This window comes from Artemia sp. Qi Xiang Cuo, chromosome 2 (genome assembly GCF_049724085.1).
Source record: "Artemia sp. Qi Xiang Cuo chromosome 2, ASM4972408v1, whole genome shotgun sequence".
NCBI lineage: Eukaryota > Metazoa > Arthropoda > Branchiopoda > Anostraca > Artemiidae > Artemia > Artemia sp. Qi Xiang Cuo.
Window position 1 is genome coordinate 17,599,782 of NC_142795.1, and position 23,407 is coordinate 17,623,188.

The window sequence follows — 23,407 nt, forward strand, 5'->3', positions numbered from 1 at the left end:
GTGAGGGGGGGGGGTAATGTTCTATCCAAAGGCATAGATATTGACCTTTTCAACTATGATGATCAAAATGGCTAGCTCAATATTTTGATCGGACGACTTTGGAAAAGGAAGGGGCAGAGGAGGGGGCCAAGTTGTCCTCAAATTTTTTGGTCATTTATAAAGGGCACTAGAACATTTAATTTTTCGAATGAGTTCTTTCATGTACTCTTGGACCACTGGGTTGATACGATCACCCTTGAAAAAAAAAAACAAACAAAAAAACAAATAGACACGCATCCGTAATCTTTCTTCTGGCAAAAAAATACAAAATTCCACATTTTTGCAGATAGGAGCTTTAAACCCCGGCAGTGGGGTTTTCTGATGCGCAGAATCTGAAGGTGTAAATTTCATTAGGATTTTGATACTTTTAGGCAGTGTTTCCTTCTTTTTTCTAAAATCAGCCAAATTTTCTCAGGCTCATAGCCTTTGATGGGTAACACTAAACTTAATGAAAATTGTACAGCCTATTTAAAATCCGTATAATAAGCCAATTCTGTTGATGTATCTATTGGTTTCAAAATTCCATTTTTTAAGAGTTTCGATTACTATTGAGTCAGGTCACTGCTTAATTACAGTTCGTTACCACAAACTGTTTGATCAGATAACCAAATAGTGTTCTTTAGTTGAAACATTTTCGCTTTTTTTCTAGTTTTCTTTTCGTGTTAATTGGGCTATAATAAAAGAAGATATTTATGTATCCATCATCGGTTTTACCATGAAAAAAAAATAATCGGCTATAATCGAAAAAAAATATTTATTTATCCATCACGGGTTTTACCATTAAAAAAAAGAGTAATAAAAGACGGTGACGAAAAGATAAGATGATACTATAAAGTCAAACAAGTGCCTTAGACATATCAAGTTGTTTGTTGGTTTTCTTTAAGTAAATCAATATGGAAGGAGTGAGTTTTTTTTTACAGTCGTTGCACAGTGCTTGTTTTAAATGTCTTAAATGATCACGAGAGAACTTATTCGAACGGAAATCAAAGTTCTAGTGTCCTTTTTCACTGACCAGAAAGAATGTAGGGCAACTAGCCCTTGTCCTACGTTTATCTTTCCCCAAAGACAACCGGTAAAATTTTTAAGATAGTATTTACTCAGAATAGTTGAAAGATCCTATAACTATGCTTTGGGTGAGAACTTGACCATTCATAGTTCTTGAGGAAATGGTTGTCAGTTACGCGGTTTGCCCATATTTTTCTCATCTATATTATCTGTTATTGGGATACATAAGGATATTTTTTGGGGTAACTTTATTTACGGAGGAAGAGGAGGGATGATTTTCCACAGGGTGAATTTTCCATGGGCAGGAAAGTTTCTAGTATGAATTTTTGAGGAGAAATGTTACACAGGCGGGTGGAGGGAAGGGAGTTTCTTGGCATGATTTGAAAAAGGATCAAAAGTTAGATAAATAAAAATTAGTTTTCCAACTGGATGTTAGGACTAGCTTTAAAACTTAAAATGAACATAAATTATTTTATATATGAGGGGGATGCCCCTTCCTCAACTCTCGTTCTTTACGCTAAAGCTTGACTTTTTGTCCTGATTCTTTAGAAAAATTGACTTAAACACAAGGGCAGTTGGTTTTGAAAGAGATGTATTTTAAAAGAATTTTAAGAGTTTAGCGTAAAGAGCGAAGGTTGATGAAGATGTAGCCCCCCCCCATATATAGAATGATTTATGTTTGTTTTATGTTTTAGAGTTGGCCCTTACTTTCAGTTGAAAAGATTTTTTTTTAAGTTAATTCTCCCACAAAAGACACGACTTGTGTTTTTTCTATGTGAGTATTTTCTTACTCGCCCAATTTTATATTAAGTATTTTCTTCATTTGTTTTTAAAACAGTTCATCTTTGACTCTTAGAGCTCGACCAGAATACTAATGCTAGTCTGCATTATATGTAGCATGAAAACTTAATAATTAGGATTATAAAAGACTTAGAGATTAATGTCTGAGTAATTGACGAGATCTTCCGGTATTAAGAAGAAAAAAAAACAGACATGGTGGAATATTTAAAAAAGAGTTTTTATCTTTTAACAATCATTTAAGATTAGCTTTGTGACCTGACCTTAATAGAACTCCGTTTAACTATAGATTTAGTTTAATCAATTTAGTAAAATTAGTTTTTAAGAAGCTGTTTTAACAATTTTAAGAAGCATAGTTAATTATCGCGCAATCCGTTAAAATTTTGATATACAATTCATGATAAAAATAGGAACCTTGTCTACAGGAATCTGTAACGGTGTCAGTAGTATGGATTGGTCTATGTCTTTGCCCATATGTAGTTTTCACTTGAAAGCTGTTTTTATTTACAATTTAAAAAACTTAAAACAAGTTTTTCAAAAGAAAAGTAAAGACCTTTATTAAACCAAAATTGAACAGAAATAAAGTCAAATAATCTTCCATGCGTAGAACTTCTACAAATCACGATCAATACCATAAATGAAACCCAAAACGAGCAGAAATTACGACAAATGATCGAGTCAAACTCAACACGAGCAAAAATTAACATGAGTAGGGCTGACAACCCCCATACCTTCTCAAGACCAGAATATAATTTACACTCTACTGAAAACAAAATATATTTTAAATGGTTTCACTTTGTCGACTTTAATAAATAAAAAGTTATTAGGACTTTAAGTAATTAATATCAGAATATGTACAATATTAAACTGACAATCCATGGTCATTCGTTTTTATTTGTCATTTGGTTTAATGGAGTTCATTCCTTTTCTATGGAAAACTTATTTTGTGGAAAAAGTTTCTTAAATTAACCTCTATTGGTTTTTATTACCAAGGTCCTCTTCATGAAAAAGAAAATATTTATACCTTTTCGGTTTTTTTCTATAATAATCTATATTTTGGCTTGAGATTTAGGCTATATGCTTGAGAAACTCTTTCAACAATTTTAATCTTGACACAAATAGTATTGTTTAATTTAATTTTTTACCTCTTCAAGTTGAACTGAAAACAACATTTCCCAAAAATTCTGTTACTAATTTTTAATTACTCTGTTAACTAATTCTGTATTAGTTTTGGGGAATTAATACCATTCCCAAAAATTCTATCTACACTCTTTGACCCTTACAATCTCCTGATTTTTTTTTTAAATTGTAAAAGCAGAAGCATTAATATCAGTAGCCCAGGAAGATTCAAATTAATACCCCCAGTCATTCTCGAAATGTTGCTGAGGTGTCTTATTGACAATCAGTGGCGTCATTTGGGAGGGGCCAGGAGGATGGGGGGTGCATTAATCCCTCCAATAACTCGGAAAAACACTATAATTTTTATAAGTATCTTTAAAATTATTGCTCGTTTGATGCGTGTGCATTGTTTATTTATATATAATACAATGTTTTTGAATTTAATCGAGTAACCTCTTTACTACTACTGCTAACAACTCATCGCAGCACCAAGCCGCCTGAGGCCAACACAGCTATGCACGCTCCTCCTCCACCCCAGTCTATTCAAAGCCTCCCTTTTTACACCCGCCCACGAAGTTCCCATTTCCTTTAAATCTTTCTTTATGACGTCCTCCCACCCCAGAAGAGGACGACCTGCTTTCCGTTTAGCCCTAGATGGTTGACCGAAAAGAACAATCTTCGGCAATCTGTCATCCTTCATCCGCACAACATGCCCTAACCACCTCAACCTTTCTTTCATTATAGACCTAGAAAGCGGTATTGAACCACATTTTTCGTATAGCCTATTGTTTGAAATACGGTCAGTCAGCCGGGTACCCAGAACAATCCTTAAGCAATTTCTCTGGAAAACATCTAGCAAATCTTCATCCGCTTTTCGGAGCGTCCATGCTTCAGAGCCATATTTGACCACTGTCATCACTGTAGCTTCTAAGATTCTAATCTTGGTTTGCAGACTTATCTTCCTATTCTTCCAGACTTTTTTTAACTGTGAAAAAACACCCTGAGCCTTGGCTATTCTATTTTTAACATCTTCACTGCTCCCACCATCTTTACTGATAATACTACCAAGGTAAGTGAAACTGCCCAACTGATCAATCTTTTCATTACCCAACATCACCTTTTCATCTTCACTTGTTCCTAGCCTTAGTGACTTAGTCTTCCTAACATTAATTTTCAAACCAATACTAGCATCCTGAACTCACAAAGTCTTTGGAATTTCATTCATTCTGCTTACACAATAATGCAGGATGATTAAATCCTCAGGACAATCCAATTCCAAAAGACTTTTCCCTCCCCTTTTGATTCCGTGGTTTCTCATTGCCTTTTCTGTGTTCTTTAAGAAGAAATCAATCACAATAACCAATATAAAGGGAAATAGAACACAAAACTGCTTAACTCCAAATTTAAATACAGAAGCAGCTAAAAACCTCACTTCCTACTTCAGCCGCAGTAGAGTTATTCTCTTAAATAGAACTCATCACTGTCATGCATTTGTCTGGTGTACCATACAAGGATAAAACCTTTACTAAAGCTCCTCTATCAACAGAATCGAACGCTTGCTCATAATCTATAAAAGTGAGGACCAAAGGTGTTTGAAAACTTAGGCACTTCTCAATTATTAACCAAAGATTGAAAATTTGGTCAACACATCCTCTACCTTTTCTAAAACCGCACTGCTCTTCTCTTAAAACTTTGTCTACGGCATCTCTCAGTCTAAGAAGTATCATATTACTAAGCAATTTGCTACCTACAGAGACCAGACTAATGCCTCAATAATTACCACACTCATTTTTATCACCTTACTGATAAAGTGGCTTAATTAAGGTTTTACTAAAATCGTTAGGTACTTCCTCTTTTTCAAAAAACATATTCATACTCTTCAATATCTTATTTTTAACCTCAGCGCCAACATATTTAAGAAACTCATTTACTACCCTATCAGCACCTGGAGCCTTATTATTCTTTAATCCTTTCAGTACTGTTTCTAATTCCTCCTCACAAATCTTCCTTCACATCCAAGGTATCACAAACTTTTTCATTTTCCTCTATATTTTTCCTGCAACTTTATCTCGGTTAAGCAAATTCTCAAAATGTTCGGCCCATCTCGCTTTAGCTTTTGCCTTATCGCTAATTGCCACCCCATTCCTATCTTTAACTGGGACAAGTCCGAATTGACTACTACCTCTCAATTTGTTAATGTGCCAGTACAATATTTTACTATTATGCCGTCTAGCTGCATCTTCTAAATCCTCGGCAATTTTATCCATGGCTTCCACTTCACACCTCCTTAGTTCATATTTCAATGCTTTCTCCACTTTCTTTACATTTCTTTTGTTTTCATGCGATCTATCACTGAGATAATTCTTGTACAATTCATTTCTCCTTTCTATTAAACATAAAGATTTTTCACTAATATTCTTATATTCATTTCCCGATTTCTTCACTAAGACACATTCAGCACCTTCACAAATTATTTTTATAAAATTATTCCAACAATCTTCGACATTATCAAATTTTTAACTATCAAGTTTAGAATTCAACTGTTCCTGGAAATTTTCTCTCAAATTCTCATCCTGGAGTCTACTAGCATCCTAACTTCCCGGTAGGTAATTGCCCTTCCGATATTTCAGCTTTAAATTAACCCTTGACACTACTAGATGGTGATCTTTACTTTTAACATCAATAACAGCACTCCTATATACCCTAGTATCTTGTATTGATCCTGCCAGTCTTCGGTTTACTATAAAATAATAAATAAGGTTTGCTTTCTTACCATCACGTGAATACCATGTTAGCTTATGAGCCATTTTATGACCAAACACCGTATTGGTTATAACTTGATTGTTATACCTACAAAATTGCAAAAGTCTGTATCCATTACTGTTTTTTTTTCCTACACCGAATTTACCTAAGTTAGGATACCATCTGTCCTTATTTCTACCAGCCTGGGCATTGAAATCTACCAGCAATAACATCATATTTCTGCCTGGGACCTTGTCTATTTGCTCCTGCAACTGTAAATAAAATTCATCCGAGTCACTAGTATCTCCATCAGTCGGTTCTACAGGGGCGTATACTACTATAACTGATACCTTGAACTTTCTAGTCAAAAAATGAGCAATTAGTATTCTATTATTAATACCTTCCCAGCCTAAACAAGACTTAGCAGCTTCCTTATTCATCATGAGCCCTACTCCCTGTCTATGTAACCCATCCTTCCTGCCTGAGTAAACAGCTAAACAGTAACTTTATTGCACTACCTCGTGAAAAAGAATGTGCTATTGAAAGACTTAGGGCAGGCACATACCATCTTTACAATTTTTTTCATTGGATTTTTAGTATTTGTTATAAAATAATTTCCCAAAACAAGTGTTCGGATATCTTGAAAACAGATTTAGGCTTGTGCTTTTCGTAGTTGTTCCAATAAACCATTCCCCTGAAAGATATCCCATGCCCCTTGAATTCCTGGATGTGAACCCCCTCTTTGCCTCCCCCCCCCAACAAAAGTTCTGGAGCTACGCTCCTGTCGGCAGCCATACTCACAGTTCCCTTTGATTTTGTTTCAAAGCAAAATTTAGTTGTAACGCATAATGGACAAATTGCATATCTGTGGGGTGTTGACACTCCAAATACCCCTAGAGACATAGCTACTGGATCATTCAACTATGCTGAATAAAATGGCCATCTTAGAATTTTGACTGGATGTGTTTGGAAAATCAATTAGTTTGGGAGAAGGGCTGCATGCACTCCAATCACATTTGGCTTTTAAAGAGGACACTAGAACTTTTAATTTCCAATCGAATTGGCTACTTGAAATGTTTCAATGATATTGCTGGCTATTATAGAGCTCATATACCCTTTTGAAAACATGTAATCCTATAGTTTTTTTCGTTTAGTTGAAACTCGCCTAATTATCCCCTAGGAGTTTAACCTTAATAACCTTAACATCATTAGTTACAGTAACTTTAGTGTTAGTATTTATAGTATACACATAGTGCCTTCTGGTTACAGCGTGTTGTGATTCAATTCACCTCTCCCCTCCAAATTCCATGAAAATTTCACCTTCATACACCTCGGCATATTTGTAATAGTAGTTACATTAGAAGTATTAGTAGCACTAGTATTAGCTTCAATAGTAATATCATTAGTAGCAGAACTAGCAGCCGCAGTAGTATTAATGCTAATACATCTTTTTGAAAATCTGTATATGCATCGCGAAAATTTCATCTTAATGCTCTTAGCGATAGAAGTTGTTGCAAAATAAGTTGTAGTTGAATTAGCAGCCATAGTAGTAGTAGTAAATGTGGCAGTGGTAGCATCAATAGTATGTCATATTGCCTTTGGGTCAAATAATCTATCCCTTTAAGCATTATCTGAAAGTTCCAACTTAATACCCGAATCCAATCATGAGAAACGCTATTTTGACAATGTGTATGCACAAAGTGTCTTTTATTTAGTTCAAATTTCATAATGTGCCATCAATATTGTAAGTGTAGTAGCGTGGTAATAGTAGTAGTAGTGGTGGCATATTACAGCAATAATAGTAAAATGCAAATACTGCCTTTCTGGTCAATTGATCACCTCTCTTATCATTTTTTGAAAGTGCCAAATTAATATACTCAGTTAATCCTGAGTTACATCCTTTTGACAACCCGTATACACATAATGTGTTTTTATTTAGTTCTACACTCCCTTGAACATTCTCTGAAAGTCTTATCTGAATGCCCTTCGTCTTTTTAGAAAGTAAAGGTCAAATATGCGTACCTTTCTCAATAATATATACTATATGTAAATAATGGACGAGTTGCCTAACTAGTTGCCTTGCCCTGAGGACCGTGAAGAGTTTGATATCCCCAAAGATATAATTACTGAACCTTTCAACAATACTGAACATAAACGTTCTCTTACAATTTTGTTGAGAAATTTTTTGGAAAATTATGGGCTTGGAAAGGAAAGGGGGTTGCCCTCCATTCCTTTTTAACTCTTAAAAAGGGCATTAAAACTTAAAAGGGACTCCAATCAAATAAGTCCTATCTGAAGTTTACACGACCACCAGCTCCATAAAAAACATATATAACCCGGGGCACAATTTACAGACCTTCCCCGTTGCTATGAGGGGTTGTTTACACCCTGGAGGCATTCATATGTGTTCTTTGGATTATTTTGAACAAAATGGCTATCCCAAAATTTTGATCAGATGTGTTTGGGAAAAAGATACCGTCGGGGGGACGGGGTGGGACTAGTTGCCCTCTTTCACTTTTGACTCTTAAAAAAAACTAGGACTTAACATTTCCAATAAAATGATCTTCCTCTAAAGTTTATACGACCACCCTTCCCATAAAATCGTAAACGCCCTGGGGCATAACTTAAAACCCCTGCCTCTAGACTCTCTTGGGTTTTGTTAGCCCCAAAAGGGCTTGTTATGTGTTCTTTAGGCTATATTTTGGAATATATATTTGGGATGTGTTTGGAAGAGGTTGCTGGGGGGGGTTAATTGCCCTCCAATCACTTTGACTCTTAAAAAGGCCACTAGAACTTCTGATTTCCAATCAGATGACCCCCTCCGGTGTCTATATAGCCATCTCTTCCATAAGGACCTTATATACCCCGGGGCATAATTTATAGCCCTTGCCCTGAGAGCTGTGGGGGTCATCATCCCCCAAAACATATTTGCCGGCCCTTTCCAGTAAGCTGAACAAAATTGTCATCTGAAAATCTTAATTGGATGTATTTTGGGAAAGGATGGTGGTGGATAGGGAGGGGGGCTTGCTGCTCTCCAATACTACTTCTATACGAAGTGCCCTAGTCTGTAAACGTTGCAATGATTACAAAAATCTGAGACCAAGCAGTATTTGGGACTGTTATAAAGATTTTCTCATTCATAATTGCTAATTAGCATATTTCGAGTATCAAATAAATAAACTTTGTTTTCACATTCATATACAGGTCAGTTGCAATTTGAGAAAAATAAAGATTAATATATGCTAAAATTCCGGCTCTCATTCTCTCAGCTCCTGCTAAATATGGTAGAATGCAACGGCGTCATTTCATTCTGAACTAAGGGAGGGGAGGGCTAAGCAGCCTGTGTGGACGTAAGTTTTTTCAAAAAAAGTAAAGAACTCCATTAAACAAAAAATGAACAAAAATAGAATCAAATAATCTACCAAGGATAGAACTACCACAAATCAGTATCAATAAATAAATGAAACCCAAAACAAGCAGAAATTAATCTGTGTAGGGTTCTAAACCCTCTGCTTTCTAAAAGCTAGAATATAATTTGTACTTTAAAGAAAAAAATTCAAATGAAAAAAATGAGCATTTTAAGTTTAATATACATATGTTGATATTTATTCCTTAAAATCTTAATTAATTTTTGATTTCTTAAAGTTATAAATGTAAATATATATATATATATATATATATATATATATATATATATATATATATATATATATATATATATATATATATATATATATATATATATATATATATATATATATATATATATATATATATATATATATATATATATATATATATATATATATATATATATATATATATATATATATATATATATATATATATATAAAAAACATATATATATATATATATATATATATGTATGTATAAAAACACATACAAGAACAGGAGCAAATATGTGCAAGTTAAAACTCAATAAACCAAACAATTCAGAAAATTAAGCCACTCGTAAACCTCTTTAAATATATCATACAAAAAATCAAAAAAAATACTTCCAAGGGTGGTTCGACGGATAGCTTGTAAGCTTGGAAAAAAGCTTATATGCAGCATCAAGAGGATCTAGCAAGCTGTATCACTCCTGCAGTCCATCATTTCTAGTCCAAGGGGGAACCCGGATAAGAAACTTTAAACCACCGAGATTTACGGATCTTACGTACGGTTCGGTCAATAAGTAATTTCCGAGTTGACTTTACGGATTTACCAATAGACAAACCAAGGTACACAAGATCCTGCAGTGGTACAAGATCGGAATCACCCAGATTTACTCTATCAGGGGTTTCAGAATGGTTAAAATTAAACAATAACACTTGAGACTTAGCCGCATTTAAAGAAAGACTAATCTCATTATAATTCTTAGCAATCTCCCTAAAGCTTTTTGCAAACTAAACACAGCCCTACTTAAGTTAAGAACGTCATCCGCAACACATAAAACAGACACACTAACACCAATCAATATACAGCAAGGCGATAAATCCCTTTGGGCTCTTAGGTTTGCGTTATTATAAATAGTAGCAGAGGTACTGACCCCTTGTTTAATTAAATAAAAAAAAACAAGTTTTTTAAACTGAAAGTAAGGAGCGACATTAAAACTTAAAACGAACAGAAATTATTCCGTATATGAAAGGGGATGTCCCCTCCTCAACGCCTCGCTCTTTACGCTAAAGTTTGACTCTGTCTCACAACTTTATTTTTTAAAACAATAAAAAAATTTAGCGTAAAGAGCGAGGCGTTGAGGAGGCGTTAATTTCTGATCGTTTTTTAGTTAATGCAGCTTTTATTTGCATAAAAATTTTACTTTTCTTTTGCTAAATGGATGTCTTTACAAAGTAACTTACGTAACTAACTTCTATATTCGTATATTTTTCTTCTGGCAAAAAACACAAAGTTGCAGATTTTTGCAGATATGAGCTTGAAACCCATGTAATAGGGTTTTCTGATACGCTGAATCTGACGGTGTAATTTTCATTAAAATTCTTTCACTTGTAGGGGATGTTTCCCCCCTCTTTAAAAAATCGGGTAAGTTTCCTCAGGCTCGTAGCCTTTGATGCGTAATACTAAACTTAATAAAATCTATATATTTAGAATCAGCATTATAAACACATTCTTTTGATACATTTATTGACATCAAAATTCCGTTTTTAAAAGTTTCGATTACTATTGAGCCGTATCGCTTGTTTTTTTATTGTTTTTTTTATTACGTATATGTTATTACGTATATGAGGGGGTTCTCCAGTTAGTCAATAAAAACCTCTTTAAGTTAAAAGTTAAAAAAAATTTTTATTAAAAAAACCCAGAATAACAAAGGACGTTTAATTATAATAGATAGCTCTTTTGAAAGCACTAAAAAAAACTGTAGCGTAAAGAGCGAGGTATTGACTCGGGGGAGAACCCCCTCACACACGTTATAATTTCTGTTCGTTTTAAGTGCTAATATTCCTTCTTACATTTCAGTTGAAAAAACTTGTATTTTTTATTTAATTTCTGATCGTTTCTTAAATAATGCTTGGAAATCCGGCGCCCCCTTCATAGAAATGTCCCTTACCACAAAGAAACATCCTCCACGGCAATATTCCCCAGAGTAACCCCCTCCTCTAGCTCCCCCCCCCTCCAGAAAAAATCCTTCCTGAAAATGGTTGTATACTTCCCAATAACCAATAAATAATGCTGGCAAGTCCGGCGCCCCCTTCATGGCAATTTCCCTTCCCCCATGAAAACTTCCTTCACGAACAGTTCCTCCAACATACCCCCCGCCCCACCCTTCCCTCCCACTACCAGAAAAAAAACCTCCTGAAAACTTCTGTATACTTCCGAATAACCAATACTACATGTTAACATTGGGTAAAGTTCATAACTTTTAGCCCTCCCTCTGGGTACTTCGGGGGATTAAGTCATCCTAAAAGACATATTTACCATATTTTCGACCATGCTGAACAAAATGGCTATCTCAAAATTTTGATCGGGTGACTTTGGGAAAAAAATAAGCGTGGGAGGGGGCCTAGTTGCCCTCCATTTTTTTGGTCAATTAAAAAGGGAACTAGAACTTTTAATTTCCGTTAAAATGAGTCCACCCACTATATTATAAGACCACTGGGTAGATACGATCACCCCTGGGTAAAAAAAAAAAAAAAAAAAAAAAACAAATCAACACGCATCCGTGATCTTTCTTCTGGCAAAAAATGCAAAATTCAATATTTTTGTAGATAGGTGCTTGAAACCTCTACAGTAGGGTTCTCTGATACGCTGAATATGATGGTGTGATTTTCATTAAGGTTCTATAACTTTTAGGGGTCTTTCCCCCTTTTTTTGAAAATCAGCCAAATTTTCTCAGGCGCTCAACTTTTGATGGGTAGCACTAAACTTGATGAAAGTTATATATTTGAAATCAGCATTAAAATCTGATTCTTTTGATATATCTATTGATATCAAAAACCCGTTTTCTAGAGTTTCGGTTACCATTGAGCCGGGTCGCTCCTTACTTACAGTTCGTTACCACGAACTGTTTGATTCCAATGTTCACACGGAGTTCTGAAGGAAGAAGCGACAATCAAATCTTTAAACGTACACGGAGGTGTCTATACATACAATAAAGAAGTCGAAGTACATCAACAGATACCCCCCTTTTAATAGCTCTTGCATAAACTGAGAATGAATTAGAGATCTGAAAGCATTACTATTGTTATCAAACAGTTCGTGGTAACGAACTGTAAGTAAGGAGCGACCCGGCTCAATGGTAACCGAAACTCTAAAAAACGGAATTTTGATACCAATAGATACATCAAAAGAATCAGATTTTAATTCTGATTTTAAATATATAAGTTTCATCAAGTTTAATTATACCTATCAAAAGTTACGCACCTGAGAAAATTTGGCTGATTTTTGAAAAAAGGGGAAAGACCCCTAAAAGTTGTAGAACCTTTATAAAAATCACACCATCATATTCAGCGTATCAGAGAACCCTACTGTAGAGGTTTCAAGCTCCTATCTACAAAAATGTGGAATTTTCCATTTTTTGCCAGAAGAAAGATCACGGATGCGTGTTTATTTGTTTTTATTTTTTATTTTTTCCCAGGGTTGATCGTATCGACCCAGTGGTCTCTAGAATATCGTGGGAGGGTTCATTGGAACGGAAATTAGAAGTTCTAGTGCCCTTTTTAAGAGACCAAAAAATGGAGGGCAACTAGGCCCCCTCCCACGCTCATTTTTTTCCCAAAGTCATCTGATCAAAATTTTGAGATAGCCATTTTGTTCAGCATGGTCGAAAAGATTATAAATATGTCTTTTAGGATGACTTAATCCCTCGAAGCTCCCAGGAGGAGGGCTGAAAGTTATGAACTTTACCCAATGTTAACATATAGTATAGGTTGTTGGGACCCGGCTCAATGGTAACCGAAACTCTAGAAAACGGTATTTTGATACAAATAGATACATCAAAAGAATCAAATTTTAATACTGATTTCAAATATATAAGTTTTATCAAGTTTAATCCTACCCATCAAACGTTACGCGCCTGAGAAAATTTGGCTGATTTTTGAAAAAAGGGGGAAAGACCCCCTAAAAGCTATAGAACCTGAATGAAAATCACACCATCATATTCCGCGTATCAGAGAACCCTACTGTAGAGGTTTCAAGCTCTTATCTACAAAAATGTGGAATTTTTCATTTTTTGCCAGAAGAAAGATCAGGGGTGCGTGTTTATTTATTTGTTTCCCCCAGGGGTGATCGTATCGACCCAGTGGTCCTAGAATATCGTGGGAGGGCTCATTGGTATGGAAATTAAAAGTTCTAGTGCCCTTTTTAAGTGACCAAAAAAAAATGGAGGGCAACTAGGCCCTCTCCCACGCTCTTTGTTTTCCCAAAGTCACCTGATCAAAATTTTGAGATAACCATTTTGTTCAGCATGTTCTTGTATTTGTTTGCGTGTTCTGTAATTTTGTTTTACTTATTCAGTGACGGTAAGCCAAAATAAAAGCTACATTAACTAAAAAACGATCAGAAATTAAATAAAAAAACAAGTTTTTTTTTTAACTGAAAGTAAGGAGCGAAATTAAAACTTAAAACGAACAGAAATTATTCCGTATATGAAAGGGGCTGTCCCCTCCTCAACGCCTTGCTCTTTATGCTAAACTTTGACTTTCTCACAACTCTATTTTTTTAAAACAATAAAAAAATTTAGCGTAAAGAGTGAGGCGTTGAGGAGGGACAGCCCCTTTCATATACGGAATAATTTCTGTTCGTTTTAAGTTTTAATGTCGCTCCTTACTTTCAGTTAAAAAAACTTCTTTTTTTATTTAATATGTACCAATAGCCAAAGGACTATCTGACCTTTCAGCATCCTTTAATATTGCACATAAACTCCTTAAAGCGTGATAGCAACCGAGATGCTGTTGAAACCCAAACTGAAAAGGAGGTATGACACACTGTTGACGAATATCATCAATAATCAACAGCTCAAAAATCTTTGAAAACAGAAACTGTAATGGGCCTATAAGACGAACATTGAGAAAGCGGTTTCCCTTTTTTCAAAACTGAAGTTACAACACCAACAGATAAGCAATCGGGCACAACTTTTATTGTAAAAATCATCTGGAACAATAAAGCGGTATGGTCAAAAATGTAATCACTGGCAAACTCAAAATGGCGTATACAGATCCCATCTGACCCACAAGAAAACTTCTTTTTAGGCTTCGGTATAACCTCTTTAATCAAATTACCTCCAACGATTACCTGCTCAGATCTAGCTCGACTGTTCAAAAGATTCTTAATTTCATCATCAACCTTTTTGGCCTGCGGACTATCAGGGGCTATAAACCGGGCAGAAAAATGAGCCACCCACTTAGATTATTTTGATTCTTAGTAGATTATTTGATTCTATTTTTGTTCATTTTGTGCAAAAAGTTTTTTGATTAATTTCTGTTCGTTTTATACTGACATAATCTTTTCCAGGGAGAAAGACAGAACCTCTTCTGAAGTTAAACAACCATCCCTTCCATAAAAATCTTTAATACCCCCTGGACATACAACCTACAACCCTTACAACCCTTTCCCCTAATCTCTGGGGTTTGTTTCAACCCCAAAAGCGTTTTTACCACTCTTTGGCTGCTAAGACCAGTGGTGCGAAGACCACTCTTTGGCTGCTAATTTTAGTAAAATGTAAAGTGTAGGTGGCATTTAGATTTTTGTAATGTTTAAAAGTAGTTTTTTTAATGTTAGTGCCACTGAGAGGAGAGGAGGTGGGATTTAATTTAAAAAAAAGAAAAAAAAGAAAGCGTTTTTATATGATATTTAGACTATTTTAAATAGAATGGGTATCTCAAATTTCTATTAGACGCATTTTGGGACAATATGACGTGTGTGTAGGTGGGAGAGGGTAGCTGCCCTCTGATCACTTTACTCTTAAAAAGAGCACTAGAGCGTCTGATTACCAATCCAATGAGCCCCCTTTGAAGTTTATATGACCACACTTTCTATAAAAACCCTATATGTCCCCAGGGCATAGCTTACAAACCTTGCCCTGAGGGCTGGGGGGACTTGTTAGCCTCAAAGACGTATTTTCCAGACCTTTCTGATAGGCTTGACAAAATGGCTATATCAATATTTTGATTTGAAGTGTTTGGGGAAATGATAGGCATGGAGGGAGATATTTGCCGTCTGATCACTTTCGACTGATAAAAAAGGCACTATTCCTCTCAATTTCCAATCAAATGAGCCCTTTTTGAAGCTTCTACGATAAAACGTTATATAAAAACATTATATGCCCCAAGGGCATAACTTACGACCCTTGTCATGAGGGCTATTGGGGGAGGGTTGTCATCCTCAAAAGCATAATTTCCAGGTCTGAAAGCATATTTTCAGACCTTTCAACTACGTTGAACAAAATGGCTATATCAAAATGTTGATCGGAAATGTTTTGGGAAAGGATGGGGGTGAGGCGATTCTCCCTCCGAATACTTTCGACAAATAAAAAGGGCAATAGCCCTCTCAATTTCCATTCGGAAGAGCTCTTTTTGAAGTTTTTGCAAGAACACTTTCTATATGATATTATATGCCCACAGGGTATAAATTACAACCTTAGCCCTGAGGGCTGTGGGGGGTTGCCATACTCAAAAACGTAATTTCCGGACCCTTCAACTGCGGTCAGCAAAATTGCTATATCAAACTGTTGATCGGAAGTGTTTGGGGAAATGATGGGTATGGGGGGGGCATTCGCCCTACGATCGCTTTTGGCTGTTAATAAGGGCACTAGCCCTCTCAATTTCCAATTGAATGAGTCCTTTTTTAAGTTTCTTTGACAAAGCTGGCAAAGAACTTTCAACTACGTTGAACAAAATGTCTATCTCCAAATTTTGATTAGATGTGTTTCGGGAGAGGGTGGGTTTAAGAGGGGCATTAGTTGCCCTCCAATCACTTTCGACTATTAAATAGGGCACAAGCTCTTTCAATTTCCAAACGAATCAGCTTCTATGATAATGAAGTTTCTACGACAACGCTTTCTATAAAACCTTATATGCCCCCAGGGCATAACTTACAACTCTTCCGTAAATTTTGCTGTGTGTCATCCTCAAAGAAATAATTTCCAGACTTTTCAACTACGTTGAAAAAAAATGGCTATCTCAAAAATTTATTGGATACTTTTGGGGAAATGGTGGGTCTGGGAGGGGTGTTAGTTTTCCTTCAATCACTTTTGACTATTAAATCGAAAATTTTGACTATTAGATTTCCAATGGAATGAGCCCTTTTTGAAGTGTCTACGACAACTCTTTCTAAAAAACCTTATATGATCCCAGGGCATAACTTAAAACCCTTACCCTGAGGGTTGTGGGGGGTGGGGGGGGTGTATCATCCTCAAAGAACTAATTTCCAAAACTTTCAACTACGTTGAAAAAAATGTCTATCTCAAAATTTTGATTGGATGTGTCTGAGGAAATGGTGGGCGTGAGAGGGGGTCAGTTGCCCTTCAATCATTTTCGACTATTAAATAGGGCACTATCCCTTTCAATTTCTAATCGATTGAGCTCTTTTTGAAGTTTTTACAACATCACTATCTATAGAAACTTTACAAGCCCCCAGAGCATAACTTACAACCCTGGCCCTGAGGGCTCTGAGGGGGGTTTTAATCCTCAAAGACCTAATTTCCAAGACTTTTAACTACATTTATCAAAATAGCTATCTCAAAATTTTGATTGGATGTATTTGGGAAAAAGATGGGCGTGAGAGGGGTGTTAGTTGCCCTTCCATCACATTCGACTATTAAATGGGGCACTAGCCCTTTCAATTTCCGATCAAATGAGTCCTTTTCGAAGTTTCTACAACATCAATATCAATTAAAATTCTGTAGGACCACAAGACAGGACTTACAAGCCTGACCCTGACGACTCTGAGGGCGCTCTCATCCTCGAAAACTCTATTTCTATGACTTTAATCATATTGAACAAATTGGCTATCTAAAAAGGTGGATTGGGTGTGTTTGGTGAAATGGTGGGCGTGGAAGGGGTGTTAGTTGCCTTCCAATCACTTTCTACTTTTAAAAAGAGCACAAGCCACTGCAATTTCCAATCAAATGGGCCCTTTTCAAAGTTTCTACGACAATTCCTTCGATACGAAGCGCCCTGGTCTTGAACAAAAAAAATAACTAAATGATACATTGTGCCAGCCTATGCGATTGCGCTGCCTATGATTCTCATTTTAATATAATCTTTAGATTGTGCGATTAGGTACTGTCCTTCAAGACTTTTATAGATTCTTTGAATTGTTCTTTTATATAATATGGTTCTCTTATCTTTCCTGAATTCAGAGGCAACGCTGTAGCGTTGCCTACAGTAAAGGCCATAAGGCTCCAATGTTTTATTATTATTATTTATTTTTTCCCGCAGAGGCACCTCATACGGAAGGGGCTGTCGTAGAAACTTCAAAGGGGGCTCATTCGATTGGAAATCGAGAATTCTAGTGCCCTTTTTAATAGTCGAAAATGACTGGAGAGAAACTAGCCCCCCACGCCCATCATTCCCCCAAAAACATCCAATCAAAATTTTGGGATAGCCATTTTGTTCAGCTTAGTTGATTTCCAGATAGAAAATATATTTTTGAGGAGGAAACTCCCCCCACAACCCTCAGGGCAAGAGTTTTAAGTTATGCCCTGGGGGCATATAAGGTTTTTATAGAAGGTGTTGTCGTAGAAACTTCAAAACAGGCTCAATCGATTGGAAATTAAAGGGCTAGTGCCCTTTTTAATAGTCGAAAGTGATTGGAGTGTAACTAGCCCCCCACCCCCGCGCGCCCATCATTTCCCCAAACACATCCAATCAAAAGTTTGAGAAAGCCATTTTGTTCAGCGTAGTTGATTTCAAGATAGAAAAAAATATTTTTGAGGAGGACACTCCCCCACAACCCTCAGGGCAAGGGTTTGAAGTTATACCCTGGGGGCATATAAGGTTTTCATAGAAGGCGTTGTCGTAGAAACTTCAAAAAAGGCTCATTCGATTGGAAATTCAAAGAGCTAGTGCCCTTTTTGATAGTCGAAAGTGATTGGAGTGCAACTAGCCCTTCTCCCCCAATGCCCTCCCCAACGCCCATTATTCCCCCAAACACATCCAATCAAAATTTTGAGATAGCCATTTTGTTCAGCGTAGTTAATTTCTAGATAGAAAACATATTTTTGAGGAGGAAACTCCCCCACAACCCTCAGGGCAAGGGTTTTAATTTATGCCCTGGGGGCATATAAGGTTTTTATAGAAGGTGTTGTCGTAGAAACTTCAAAACAGACTCATTCGATTGGAAATTAAAGGGCTAGTGCCCTTTTTGATATTCGAAAGTGATTGGAGTGCAACTAGCCCCCCCCCCCACGTCCATCATTTCCCCAAACACATCCAACCAAAATTTTGAGAGAGCCATTTTGTTCAGCGTAGTTGATTTTCAGATAGAAAATATATTTTTGAGGAGGTCACTCCCCCACAACCCTTAGGGCAAGCGTTTTAAGTTATGCCCTGGGGCATATAAGGTTTTTATAGAAGGCATTGTCGTAAAAACTTCAAAACAGGCTCATTCGATTGGAAATTGAGAGTTCTAGTGCCCTTTTTAATAGTCGAAAATGATTGAAGGGCAACTAGCCCCCCACGCCCATTATTCCCCAAAACACATCCAATCAAAACTTTGAGATTGCCATTTTGTTCAGCGTAGTTGGTTTCCAAACAGAAAATATATTTTTGAGGAGGACACTCCCCCACAACCCTCAAAGGCAAGGGTTTTAAGTTATGCCCTGGGGGTATATACGGTTTTTATAGAAGGTGTTGTCGTGGAAACTTTAAAAAAGGCTCATTCGATTGGATATTCAAAAAGCTAGTGCCCTTTTTAATAGTCGAAAGTGATTGGAGGGCAACTAGCCCCACCACGCCCATTATTCTCCCAAACACATCGAATCAAAATTTTGAGATAGCCATTTTGTTCAGCGTAGTTGATTTCCAGATAGAAAATATGTTTTTGAGGAGGACACTCCACCAGAACATTCAGGGCAAGGGTTTTAAGATATGCCCTGGGGGCATATAAGGTTTTTGTAGAAGGTGTTGTTGTAGAAACAATAAAGGTTCATTCGATTGGAAATTCAAAAAGCTAGTGCCCTTTTTGATAGTGGAAAGTGATTGGAGGGCAACTAGCCCAAACCTCCCCCCCCCTCAACGCCCATTATTCCCCCAAACACATCCAATCAAAATTTTGAGATAGCCATTTTGTTCAGCGCATATATTTTTGAGGAGGACACTCCCTCACAACCCTCAGGGCAAGGGTTCTAAGTTATGCCCTGGGGGTATATAAGATTTTTATAGAAGGCGGTGTCATAGAAACTTCAAAACAGGCTCATTCGATTGGAAATTAAAGGGCTAGCGCCCTTTTTAATAGTCGAAAGTGATTGGAGTGCAACTAGCCCCCCCCCCACGCCCATCATTTCCCCAAACACATCCAACCAAAATTTTGAGATAGCCATTTTTGTTCAGCTTAGTTGATTTCCAGTTTGAAAATATATTTTTGAGGAGGAAACTCTCCCAAAACCCTCAGGGCAAGGGTTTTAAGTTATGCCCTGGGGGCATATAAGGTTTTTATAGAAGGCGTTGTCGTAGAAAGTTCAAAACAGGCTCTTTCGATTGGAAATTAAAGGGCTAGTGCCCTTTTTAATAGTCGAAAGTGATTGGAGGGCAAATGCCCCCCCACGCCCATCATTCCCCCAAAAACATCCAATCAAACTTTTGAGATAGCCATTTTGTTAAGCGTTGTTGATTTCCAGATAGAACATATGTTTTTGTGGAGGACAATCCCCCACAACCCTCATGGCAAGGGTTTTAAGTTATGTCCTGGGGGCATATAAGGTTTTTATAGAAGGCGGTGTCGTAGAAACTTCAAAAAAGGCTCATTCGAATGGAAATTCCGAGGGCTAGTGTCCTTTGTAATATTCGAAAGTGATTTGAGGGCATAACTTAGTTTCTCTTGGTCCTTAACAAGTTATCTTCTAGGATCTTTATTGTTATTAATGTTTGTGTTATGTTTTTATTCGAATAAATTGAATTGAATTGAATTGAGGGCAACTAACCCCCCTCTTACGCCCACCTTTTCCCCAAACACTTCCAATCAAAATTTTGAGATAGCCATTTTGTTCAGCGTAGTTGATTTCCAGATAGAAAACATATTTTGAGGAGGAAACTCCCCCACAACCCTCAGGCCAAGGGTTTTAAGTTATGCCCTGGGGGCATATAAGGTTTTTATAGAAGGCGTTGTCGTAGAAACTTCAACACAGACTCATTCGATTGGAAATTAAAGGGCTAGTGCCCTTTTTGATAGTCGAAAGTGATTTGAGCGCAACTAACCCCCCTCTTACGCCCACCTTTTCCCCAAACACATCCAATAAAAATTTTAAGACAGCCATTTTATTAAACGTAGTTTTAAGTTCTGGAAATTTGGTCTTTGATGATTACAACTCCTCTAAAGCCCTCAGGGCAAGGGTTGTAATTTGAGGATTCTCCGAATCCTTCATATTATTTCTTATGGAAGGGATGCTCGTATAAACTTTAGAGAGTGCTCATTTGATTGAAAATTGAAAGTTCTTGTTCACTTTTTAAGAGTCAAAAGAGATTGAAAGGCAACTAACCCCTCTCCCTCCTCCACGCCCTAAATGCATCAGATAAAAATTTTGAGATAGACATTTTGTTAAAATAGTTCAAAGTTCTGATAACAAAAAACTGCGATGTCGACACAGCCCACCAGGGCCCAGGGGTAGGCGTTGTAAGTAATTCCCTGGGGCATAACTTATTAAGGGGGGTTTATAACTTATGGGAAGGGGTTTTGTATTGGAAGAATACATAGGAAATCTCTTATAATTATCCAATTATAAGGTTAAAATGCCTACTCTGTGATCGATGCAAAATTGCTTTGGCACACAAATTCCTATTAAGGTCAATTCCAAACAGTCGTGATCCCTTTGTTTCAGCAAGTGAAATGGTCTGAACCCCCTTATTGAATCTATTTTTTCAACCCATTCAATGTTGCCAATCACTGTCCACCACTGCTGCAATTTGTCTATTGTTCATATATAAGGATACGATCAAAGAGATCATTATATTGGCTTTGAAAAAAGCCTCAATCGAAATAAACGGAAAGTTTCGAGTCCTTTTTTTAACGCCAAGACTAATTTGAAAGTAAGAACTCCCCCATGCCATAAAAAATTGAAACTTTATGCAATCAAAAACGAAGAAAAATTAATTTCAAAAAACTTTACGAAAAATAAGTTTTTCAAAGAAAAGTAAAGGCTATTTTAAAATTAAGCTCAGGATATACAAATACCTGTTAAAATTCAAACTCAAAACGACCAGAAATTACTATTAAAGAATAAATAAAACCCAAAACGAACAGAAAATTCAATAAACAATCATAGCAAAAATCAAATAACAAGTAATAATATAAATGAACAAATAGATCTTAAAGGAAGTAATGCTTAGGTTGAATATGAAAATCAAGCGTAAAACGAAAACAAATATTTTGCTATTAAAGTATAAATGAAACTTAAAACGAAGAGAAATTAAATAAACAATCAATGCGAACAAACATACAATATATATTAATGTAAATGAATAAATAAATCTTAAAACGAGTGAAATTTAAATTGAATATGCAAATAAAGTTTGAATCGAATAAAAATAACTACAAACAAGAGTTTGGGTATCGCCTTACTGCAGAAGCCTAAAACCTACTGCGTCATTGGCGCTTTACTGAAAACGAATTATATTACAAATGTTTTCTTTTCTACTTAATATTGAAAATAAATATTGAAATTACAGTAAAATTTTGAACTGATGAGCTTTTAGCAATTAATATCATTATGCATCAAACATTCAGTTTATTTTATTAGTTCTTTTCAAGATTGGTCAAGACAAATATAGTTTCACTACAAGCAAAATTTGGATACTGCCCCCTTCTTTAACTGTAAAAACCTTAAGCCTTCCGCGTCATTGGTGCTTCACTGAAAATGAATTACTCGTATATTACAAATTAATTATTTTCCAGTTCTTACAGCATTGAAAATGAAAATAAAAATTACAGTGAAAAAAAATCTTGAACTGATGGATCTGTCAGCAATTAATATCATTAAAAATCTAACATTCAATTTGATTTTGTTTATACTTTCCAAGACTGTTCAAGACTCATATAGTTTTGCCATTTTTTCTAACTCTGCCATTTTTTGTAACTAATCGTGTTAGTTTGTTATGAAAACATCCTATGGCTTCTATGCATTTCTATTTGAGCGGAAAACTGCACCTCAAATTTTGTGGAACATGCATTTTCTTGCATGAAACAGCAAAATATAATAAAATGTCAAATTTCGGAGTGTTCCACCACTCGCAAGCAAGTGCCATTGGTATTTTTGAATCCGCATGGTCAATTTAGGGGGGTGGAGGGTAGGCTAATTCTCGTAGCAGCCCCGTTCCGTCGTGGTATGGTTCACATTTTCAACACCTGGCGTCCGGACTATCATATAATCTACCAAGCATACAACTACCCCAAATCAGTATCAATAAATAAATGAAACCCAAAACGAACAAAAATTAAAATAAATATTAGAGTCAAACTCGAAACGAGCATAAATTAATGTGAGTAGGGTTCAAAAACCATATGCTTTCTAAAAGCCAGAATATAATTTGAACTTTACTGAAAAAAATTCAAATGAGTTTACTGAAAAAATCTGCATTGTCAATTTAATATACATATGCTGATATTTATTCCCTAAAAATCTTAATTAATATTTGATTTCTTAAAGTTACAAAAGTGAAAATATTTCAAAGAATTGATTTCAGTAAAGCGCCAATGACGCAGTGGGTTTTAGGCTTCTGCAGTGAGACGATACCCAAACGAGCAGAAAAGACAATAAATAACCGAGTCAAACTCAAAACGAGCAGAAATTAACATAAGTTGGGCTCAAAACCCCTATGCCTTCCCAAGGCCAGAACATAATTTGCACTTTACTGAAAAAAATACAAATGAATGTGCATTGTCAGTTTAATATACATTTACTGATATTTAATATTCAAAATCTTAATATTATTTGATTTATTAAAGTTATAAAAGTAAAAACATTTATATTTTTTTTAAGTAAAACGCAAATTATGTTCTGGCCTTGGGAAGGTTTTGAGCCCAACTTATGTTAATT

The 23,407-nt window shown here is 36.0% G+C and overlaps 1 protein-coding gene across 2 annotated transcripts in view; it reads left to right on the forward strand.

The window, feature by feature from the left end:
* The first annotated feature begins 856 nt into the window (after positions 1 to 856).
* Positions 857 to 23,407, forward strand: part of LOC148954958 (uncharacterized) — a 37,381-nt gene continuing 14,830 nt past the window's right edge. The window contains exon 1 of one of the 2 annotated variants that reach the window (XM_089099410.1): positions 857 to 941. In XM_089099410.1, coding sequence (XP_088955536.1) covers positions 933 to 941 — 9 coding nt within the window. In that variant the 5' untranslated portion in view covers positions 857 to 932. Of the gene's footprint in view, positions 942 to 975; positions 1,112 to 23,407 lie in introns of those variants that run through there. The other variant, XM_089099402.1, reaches the window with a different exon arrangement.